The sequence below is a fragment of the Galendromus occidentalis genome, unplaced genomic scaffold, assembly GCF_000255335.2.
Source record: "Galendromus occidentalis unplaced genomic scaffold, Mocc_1.1 scf7180000077011, whole genome shotgun sequence".
In the NCBI taxonomy this organism is placed as follows: Eukaryota; Metazoa; Arthropoda; class Arachnida; order Mesostigmata; family Phytoseiidae; genus Galendromus; species Galendromus occidentalis.
Window position 1 is genome coordinate 58,587 of NW_003805000.1, and position 9,991 is coordinate 68,577.

At 50.6% G+C, this 9,991-nt stretch overlaps 1 protein-coding gene and 1 long non-coding RNA gene across 2 annotated transcripts; one reads left to right on the forward strand and one right to left on the reverse strand.

Moving 5' to 3' along the window:
* Positions 1 to 4,871: 4,871 nt before the first annotated feature.
* On the forward strand, positions 4,872 to 6,429 carry LOC100902489 (dual specificity protein kinase YAK1 homolog). Its single transcript, XM_003740569.1, has 7 exons — positions 4,872 to 4,875; positions 4,974 to 5,242; positions 5,328 to 5,395; positions 5,515 to 5,652; positions 5,742 to 5,895; positions 5,973 to 6,230; positions 6,310 to 6,429. Exons 1-7 carry the CDS (start codon positions 4,872 to 4,874, stop codon positions 6,427 to 6,429), a joined length of 1,011 nt encoding a protein of 336 aa, XP_003740617.1.
* A 1,009-nt stretch (positions 6,430 to 7,438) lies between these two features.
* Positions 7,439 to 8,192, reverse strand: LOC100901532 (uncharacterized). Its single transcript, XR_001951156.1, has 2 exons — positions 8,018 to 8,192; positions 7,439 to 7,852 (listed from the first exon to the last, which is right to left on the reverse strand). It is a non-coding gene; the product is annotated as an uncharacterized LOC100901532 (long non-coding RNA).
* Between the last annotated feature and the right edge of the window lie 1,799 nt (positions 8,193 to 9,991).

The window sequence follows — 9,991 nt, forward strand, 5'->3', positions numbered from 1 at the left end:
TGAATGTGGCGGCAGGAGCGAGCCCCTCGGGCCCATGATGAAGAACTGAACTGCTCCAAACTTGGCCCGCTCGGATACCGGCTCCGCACCGATACCGAAGAATATGAATCAATGTTTTTATTCACCCTGAGAGGGGTAGAGCAGTGTACCTAGGTGGATGATGTAACAGTACGTATATGTATATGTATTGCGGTTCTGCGACGGTTGTGCAGAGTGGGAGAGTGTACGTTTCACAAGTCACCATTTGCTGAGGTCATTGAGGGATCGTACCCTAGGACAGACACTCCCGTGGTGCTTGTTGCAGAATCCAGCACATCTCCTACACCGGCAGCTGCTGCAGGGATCGTGGTAGCCCTCGGTTTTACACAACCTGTGGTGGAATCCATGTATCGCAAATCTCGTACCGATACCGAAGAATATGATTTACGGACTGTCCCGCGGCGAAATACCATACTCAGGAGATATCCCCCTACTCAAATCACCAGTGCCAGTCCAGTGCCGTCAGGACCCTCGGAGACTTGAATTCGCAGGCTCTGCGAACCAGCTCCAGAATCACAAGAAAGCGGTGTTAAGACTGATCCCGCTCAACACCGGTGAGCCAGGGGCCACTCTTGAAGCTTCGAGATTCGAGACTTTGATCCTCTGTGAGTGAGCGCGACTGTCGCCTTCATGCACTCGCCTAGTGCCTGGCAGCTCGAGGTCCCTGAAGTTTTCAATTTATCCTCGTGCACCTTCCCCGTGCCCGAACGTGTTCAACGGGGCCGTCCTACCTAATGAGCCGATTCGACGACTGGGTCGATTAGGCCTCGATATCGCTTCGCATTGCCTCTGATTGGGGTCGATGATAATATAATTGCTCCGGCAGATCGCTCCAAGTCCCGAGCCCCGCCTTTGGAGGCTCGCCCAAGACTCTTGATTCAATAGTGAAGTTACCAAGCAGTCTCTAGGGCTCTAGGGTCAAGGGATCTGTAATTTCAGCTCGAGAGCAGACTCCTAGGATTCTCGGTCGAACCCTTGCACAACAGAAATCGACATCGTTGGTGGCGATATCTGCGCTCGTTCTTCGACGGAATTTTCCGCGTCGCTTCATGTTCACCGAACTTAGTGGGAAAGTTCGAAAGTGTTTGAAGCAACCGGTTTTTCAACTGCCGAATCCGGCAGCTTGATCCGACTGCGATCGTTTAGGAAAAAAGGAACGGTCGAATGATAATCGCGAAAAACTCCATCAGGACAAACGACGAGATCGGGATGCTCGGGGACAACGGATAACGTTCGATGGCATATCCCCTGGAAGTTGGAGCGGTGCACATCAGATGTCGGACGTGCAGATTCGCATGGACATGTATCCAGCGCGGCGTTGACGCACAAGGGGACGAGAACCGACCGCGCTGGAATGTAGTTTCCTCCATTTGATGTTTCCATCCTCGTCGGGCGTATGCCGGAGTAGATTTCTGTGGCCATCGCCGACTGAGCCGAAGCATTGTCGACTAAGCATCGGAGGGAGAAGGTCGAGATGATCGAATTCCCGGGAGAAACGAGAAGACAGGGAACTAGGTATCTGGAGTCTTGATCCGACATGGGCAAGCTCAAGAATGAGTCCTGGAGATACAAGAGCTAGAAGGATCAGCAGATCTTGATCCTGGAGTTCGCTCAGGCATCATCCAACGCTAACTCCCGAGATAGAAGATCACCCACGAAGGATGCAGTCGAATTCCAGAGCGAGATATTCAATCGAGTTGTAAGTATGTAGAATAAATTATCTTTCGGCCCCCGTCCCTACTGCGGTCGAGGACGCTGCCTCAATCGACGAGACACTTAACTGGCTCATGGGATCCTCTAGGTTCTGCAACTCATTTACTGGCTTATGGGATCTCGGGCGTCCCAAGAGCCAGCTCGAGGATCTCAGGTCTTCGATTCTGGCATCTGAGGGATTTGAGTCCGATATCATTCTGATAAGGGAGCGAGCTTCGCGAAATGCTAATCAGGTCTTCAATGCTCGGAGAACTCATCTGAGTCGTGAGTAGATACCACGCGTTCTCCGTCCGGCTAAGTCCACCCGCCCGCTTTCGGAGAGCCGATTCTGAATTCTGGCTAGTCGATCTGAGGATCTCAAAGTTTGCTCGATCGATTGAAATCTGCCCTGTCTCCCTCGACCACCACTGGCCGAGGTCCCTCCTGCCATTCCGAAATAAGGCGACAGCTCATTCCTCGAATTGGGTAGGGTGACTCGATCTCGCTCGCTGCCCATCGACTCGACTTCCTCCGGGGGATCCTCGGCGGAATTCGGCGATCTGGGGCGTCGAAAGCGGTGATTACTGTTCCGTCCGGAATTATCTCTATCGCTGCCATCGAAAGTACTAGAACTAGTACCAGAACCTACTAGGGGACTAAAAGAACAGACGATCACTGACTCCTCGACCTGAGGGGAATGCTCGGGAAGTGTCCTCGGTCAATGGGGGCTACGCACCGAGATGAACCATCTCGACCGGGGAAAAGTCATTCGAGAATGATTTGCGCCTTCAGATCGAGTATTGAGCTTCTCTCGACGTCGTTTCGAATTTTCGCGGCGACGAATGTTGGATCGAATGACGTTTCGGACGACGACGAGACAAACCTCTTGCCGCATCAGAGTTCGTCGGCGGATCGTGAGTGCGTCGCGTCCGGTCTCTCTTGAAGTTTTTATCGATCGAGAAATATTGTCTACGAAAAACGTAGGAAAAGAGTGAGCGGAGTTTCTTAGTGCGCCCGAGATTCAAGAGGAGCTAGTGTGTCGAGACGAATAATTTCTACGGCAAATTTTTCTCATCGATCGGTGGAGCTGTCTCACTCCTTGTCTGGTGTGCGTGAATGAGTCAGCTTGTCTGCGATATCTCAGCTGAAACTTGAACGAAAAAGACTTTACTCCTCAAGTCCATATGGGCAGCATCGGCGATTGTAGAGAGGCTGAGAACGAAAACCCAGCGGGTCGAGATTTCGCAGTAGTTCCGAACATGAGAGAGTGCTTAGTGTTGTACAATCCGAATAACCGCATGTTGACGAACGACTGGGATACTCACTCGAGTGGAGAGACTTTCCCGATGATCGACCCTTTGCTGTCGGATGCTCGAAACTGCAATATGTTTCACGAAGCGGTCATCCGGGACGATGACATGATTTTCAAGAACGACGACCGCATTGAGATCTGTGATCTGATGAGCGGTCAGCTGAAGAAAAGGTTCGACCGGCCGCTACTCGACGAAACTTCTGTTTTTGTTTTGGAGAAGGGTCGAGTTTACGTCAATGACGATAAGCACATATACGAAGTGACGAATACAGATCAGATAGTGGTCGTGGCAGAATCCGCCGTCAGCATACAAGACTTTTGCGTGATTCGACACGACGAGGCGGAGTTTCGATGCGCATTGCTGGCGCCACAAAGTAAAATTCACTTTGTGGTCAGAACCAACACCAATGCTTTTCGAGATGTGATGAAGTACGAAATTCCCGGAGCTTTTGAGATTTGCGGGCACAGCCGAGGAAACGTTCTTCTTCGCACAATGAATCCCGAAACTCAAGTCAGTGACGCCATGCTGAGCTTGATCAACGAAGAAGCTGAGGAGGATTTCATAGCGCTGCCCGAAATACTTTGGGGAGCCCAGATTCTAGATGACAAAGTTTTTACGAAGCATGGGAACTCTGTGATTGTTGTCGATATCGAAAATCGTGAAACAGTCCGCCAAACACTGTCAAGTCTCGACCCCGATTGTTTCCTCATTAAAAGATGTTACTGCTGATATCACAGATGTACTGTACCATTACCAGCAAACCAGCAGCACCCCAAAGTAAACACCAGACGACGCTCACACGATTTTTGAATAAATCCTAAAATTATTATTACTGTTACTGAAATACGCTGGTCTTGATTATTTTTCATCTCAAATTCCCTCCTTCGTGCCGATTGGTCACGACAGATTGAGACATCCATGAGTGAAGAGCACGTCGAACAGTCGAAGAAACGCCACTCTCTTGCCTCCCACCACAGAGTTCTTCCACTTGTTCCTTGAAGAACTCTCTCGTTTAGCGTCAACCTCTCTGCGCTATGTCATTCTCACCTCGGAAGCAGATAATTTGCCGGGGGCACCGTCGAAAGGCTGTTGGAACTACGGCCTCCAATCAATTGCAATGATCGGAGGGTGAGGGAGTCTGATTCCCTCGCTGGTTTTGTTGTTTTCCTGTACTATTTCATCGAAATATGGCTGAAGATGGAAAACGAAGCCTTGCTTCGGAGATTGGAGGTTCTTTGCGGGGAAACCCGAAGAAATCGCGCCCGACAGGGCAAGGGAGAAAAAGGGAGGTGCAGAGACGGAGAAGAGCCGTGGGTATTCGCGCTCTCCCCTTGACTATCGACGCTTTTCGGTTCGGAAGTTTCCCTCACAGCTCGCGGCCTCGCGGCCTGTATAGAGAAAGCGGCTCCACTGGGGAATGGCTCATTGCTCTGGCAGATGGAGTCGCATGTGATTAGGATTTCGGGCCTTCGGGACAAGCCTCCGCTCGGAAGCATCCTGTCTTGAATCTGCAGGGTCAATGATCTTCCAGGAGGTAGCTCGCAAGAGGCACGCACAATACTTACGGGGCAGGCGGGAGACGGAGTTGCGGCTTATCCGAGGCGATGTCGTGGAATCAGAAGGCGGGGAGAGATATAAAGTATTACGGGAGCTCGGCAGGGGGACTTTCGGTGCGGTCAGTACGAACTCTCTTCTCTTCGAAATCCGCTCGAACGGAATAATTCATTTCTCGAAGTGAGCGTAGAGATTCCATTACAGGTGTTTCGTGTCGTCGACACTTCCAAGCGTAGATTTGCCTTGAAACTCTTGAAAAACGGTCAAATGACCATGCGTGAGGTACCGCTAAGAACTCCGTGGAGAATTTCCCCGAGAGGAAACCGTGTCTAACAACCTTTTAATTTCAGGGGAGATTCTCCCGATTGGTTTCAGATGAATTCGGCAGGCACGATCACATAGTACGGATCCTCAGCGTATTTGAGACCACTCAGGAGAGCACGTGTATCCTCATGGAGTATCTCCCGCTGTCACTGCAGGAGTACCTCCGTCTCGATCCAGAACTGGAGCTACACGAAATTCGTCTGATAACAGCAGGGGTTCTCCTCGGCTTGTACGCTTTGAAACAGATACACTTGATTCACGTCGACATCAAACCCAACAACATCATGTTACTCAAAGCGGATGATTGCATCCGAGCAAAGGTTCGAATCTCATTCTTTCAGTCAAGGTATGTTCTTCCGAACCACAAATCGCCTGTATTGCATACGGATCCCCTCGCTCCCGCAGATCATCGACTTTGGGATATGCGAGTTGACTACAGAAGGCCCTCATTTGGGACTCTACGTCCAGGCGAAGTATATCCGGCTATCCTCAGACGGAAGAAATTCATCATATCGCTTCATGGGAATTCCTCCGTACTTATTTGCAACGGAGCATCCTTGAACAGAACCACGACGTCCCTGAATATTCACAGGCCCTACAGAGCACCAGAAGTCTTCCTCGGTTACGAAGTGACGCCTGCAATTGACATTTGGTCTCTTGGAGTTTGTGCCTCTGAAATGTGTATCAGGGATGCTCTTTTCGACAACTTGGATTCGAATGAAGCTTTCCGGTTAGACTCTGATTCGAAGTTCTCTATGTCGGTGATTGAAATCCTCTCTGGAAGGGTTCGAGCCTTTAGTCTGCTAATGAACTCGACAGGAGCATTTTGAGGCGAATCGTCGTTGAAGACGATGCGTATATCGAGGACGCTCCGAATAGGGATAGATATTTCGAACTCGCAGAAGATGGCTATTTTGAGTTCAAATACGGCAGCTTGCCGGCTAACGGGGCTAAGCTCGATCGAATCTTGATGGTGAGTTCGAATTATCAGGGAATTCTTATTTCAATATTTTGCCTCGTGATATTGATTCTTTCCTCGTATGGAAGAAGGGACTCGAGGCTCACAGCAGACTCAACGATTTCGAAAGGAGCGACTTCGTCGATTTGATGATCAAAATGGTATGTTTCGATCATCGCTCTCGAATCACGGTGGAAGTCGCTCTCCTGCAAAACTTCATAACCATGAGCAACGATTCCGACCCGACGTCCGCCTGCCCATACTCGGGCAAGCTCAGACATAAAGTTATGCTCCATCAATCTTGTCCGACTTTGCGTGGAACCCTGAGACAACTCAAGAGATTGGGACTGGTGAGAGCAACGACAGAGGCTAAGCTTCCGCCCCTCGTTCTTCTGAGAGTCTATTCCTCACGTGACCGATTCATTCTAGAACGGGGGAAACGACGACCCCACGGAACGGGACACGCTGGACAGTCTCGGGACTTCCCCAAGCGACTCTGAGATCGAAGCCCCAGCGAGGAAGAGACTCAAGAGCGTATACCCCTCATGAGAGTTAGAGCGCGATGCCCGCGAATTTCTCTGAATATTCGAAAATTGCATCCATAGGTTCGGTCTGATCGTTCCCGAAGGGGTACAAAGGATGATTGTGCTTCGTCCCGTCGTACAAGTTCCCAGAATCACCGTTGAGGTCCATCTCTGGGCTTGGCGCCGCTTTCTTCTGTATCCGGATGATACGCTCAGCTTCGGATTAGGATATGATTACCACGCAGGATCCAACTTGGCTAGGACTACGCAGCCCAAATTCAAATGAAGGTTCCATTTTCTGGGTAGAGTATAAAGTAGAGAGGATGGTTCCTCGAGTTCTGCGCGCTCACCTCCGATGAAGTATCGATAGCTGCGACGAGGTGCTACAAAGATGAGTAGGAAGTACTTGCGATGAGAGGCTTTCCCTGAGTCGTCTGCTTCGTGAATAATTCTAAAGAATGGATACTTGAGTTACCGGTGGCCTACCGTTGATAGGGGGCTCGACCTGTACCCGCCATTGCATATGAGTTAAAGCGAACAATCAGCTCGAGGCCCATCTCCATTGACAATAGCCGTAATGGTGGGTGCTCTCATGTGAATTCATGGCACGGTGTCATCTCGCATCACAGCGTCAGTATCTACTTAGCCTCCTCATCAGGGCAGCTCAACAAAAATCGACTCATAGAGCGCGACATGATGGGCAAAACAATGCGGCCGTTGGTATTTCAAACGCTCATCTTGCTCACCGTGCATCGAATACATGACATCAAGACGTGTAGAGGTACCGATAGGGCTACGCTTCCCAGTACAGACGGAGTCAATACTAGGATGCTCGCGATGGGATCTGTTAGTTGCATTCTCTCGAACGGGGCCTAGAGCTGCAAGCCAAGTTCACATAATCTCTTTCGGCTCCCTTCCCGAGACATCGTGAATAGGAGGAGAGCTGAAACGATGCGCCCGTTACGGTCCCCATTTTGGTCGAAATCTCCGCGCTGTTGAACGTGACTCTTCTCCACGGAGATCAATCGCGCAACTCTTTCAGATCAGGATGTGCATATTTATTGGAGAGGTGATCATAGGCCCATACAAAAGATTTCATTCGGAGATATCCTGTGCTGCGGCAGCTTGATTTCATCACATAGTGATCGTGCAATCCAGTCGGCTGATGACCAAGCGGAAATCTCCGTCAGTCGACTATCCTCAGGTTCGAGGAGCAGCATAGCCGGCTCCAGGACTCAGCCGCGAGTAAGTACGTCGAGTGCAATTTTTCACGCTCGATAACTCCTGTCATCAGAATTTCACAGTGATCAAACACCTTCCGAACGTGTACTGCCCCTCCCGTGCGCCCGCGCAGTGAGCGGAACACGGATTCAGGTAGGTTTTTCCTTTGTAGCACACACTTCGCAGCTCATACGGACAGTCGCACTCGCTAGCCGGAGACTGGGTCGCTGGAAGATGGGCAAGAAATCAGGCACTGCGCGCGGGATTTATTGTAAATTCTGCTTCCGATCGCTCCTCGAATGTTTCTGCCGATGCCATCCGGTGGACGGCTCGACTCTCTGTAGAATCCTTCGCCAAGCAATAATGTCATGCAATAGTTCGAATTAACGTACCTGTAGAGCGAGCCCACGAAGCATGAGTCATCACGAGAACGAACAGCAGAAAAATAAGATTCATGTTTGGGTTCATCCGACTCCAACGGGTCTTCTCCTTTAGGTTGGCGGCAAACCTTCCGGACACTTCTAGACTCAGTCGACTCCACTCTTTGCTCGGCTGTCCGGGCGATCTCTGGGCGGAGCGTGTTACGTCTAGCGATACCCTCGTAGCATCGAGAAGACTCGACTCTCGGCGCTACGTCGTAGATGTTGTTTCCGGCTCTTAAGCGCATCACGGGTCATCACACGTTAGATTCGTCGCCAATTGAGGCCCCTCCAATCCGTCAATCTACCCTGTTGACATCGTTCGACTGCGGAGCTGGACTGGCACCACAGTCGTATTCAATGGGGAAAAACTCTGAAGCTTCTCAGGATTTCCTCTCTCCGTATTAGTGCTCCGCGTGATTGGGAATGTCCGCTTCTTATGTATATGAATGAATATCCAAATGTCTCCGCGACTCACGGCCCAAGGCCCGATCGCATGGCGCAACATCTGGTCACGGCATGTGATTCGCTTCTTGCGCATGTGACGCGCAAGTGACTTGGGAGATCTCGGGAGGAGGAGCCTCGGTCCGAAATCGCTCCGTTCCGGGGATTTGTTTTTCGGCATTCGCTCCTCTTCGGCTTATTCATTTGAATAAGAGCCTAGCATATGGAGCAGTGATGTAGAATCCGATGACGGTCTGAGCGGAGAGATTAATGCTTCTAATTGTCGACACCGCGTGTCAATATCACTGCCACTAGTATGGGAATCGGTGCGAGATGGGAGTAGCCTTGTGAATCCGACCTTCCGTAGACAATAGGTTCGCAGGCTTGCGGCGGAAAGCGTGATCGTCGGTTTCGTATCACTTCGCTCAGTCGGAAGTCGACGAGTGGTTCATGTGAGCGACATGGGAGCTTTCGATGTTCTGTCGCTGATTCTTTTAATCTCAAGCGGTAAGCGGATCTTCACGATCGTCCGGCTCGCGCGCTCTCCGCGACACGTTCCGCAGTGGGTCCCATCCCAATCCTGACTTGAGTGAGTTTTCATTGCAGTCCGCAGCCAAAACTCGAACTTCAACAATGGGTCATTTGTGCCAACTCAGGTGAATTCATTGATGCTATAGAATTCTGGAATATAATCGTAGAAATCGTAGGATAACGCCCAACGTATCCGTAAGTCTTTTCCTTCGATCCAATTATCCGAAGTTGACTTTGATACCATCCCAACAGGCCAGACCTCCCAGCCCGGCTGTGAATTTCAACAATTTCGGGGCGTACAGTCCCGAGAGAATATGCGCCCAAGGGCCGGGAATGATGCAGGGACAGCCGGTTTATCAGCAGGTGAGAGATCTCCGGAAGACGCGTACGACAGAATACGTTACAGAGACGAGAATCCCCTCAGACGTGCAATCGGGATGTGACTTCAAAAGAATAGTCGCAGATCGGGACTGGAAAGATCTTCACTTACTAAACATCTCATGCTCCCGAAGGGAGGTTTCTTAGGAGTTTCCGGTAACCAGCCGAGCAACCCATGCGCCGTCACCTGTCAAAATCAGCAAGCGGCTTGGATGGTCGCGAAGCCACATGGGGCGCCTTGCAGGATTCCGAGCGACCCAGAAGGCGAAAGGTGATTAGGTTTTGGGCCGTGACATTCGTTCTGCTGCTCCATTAGGTTTCTAAGAATGCGGTGGTAGATGTCAGAACGAGGAAACGAATTTACCCTCCAATTTACGGCAGGTATTGCTTCAATCAGATCTGCGTGGCATACAACGCCTCCCTCAACGATTACTGTCGTGGAGCCCTGAATCTGAACCAGAATTCACCGAGCTACATGGCTTTGGTAACGATGAGCATTCTCAAGTTCCGTAGCACACTGAAACTCATTTTCGAGTCTCACCGACGATATTCGACGTTTACGACGCACTCCTGACAGACACTGTTTCCAGATGC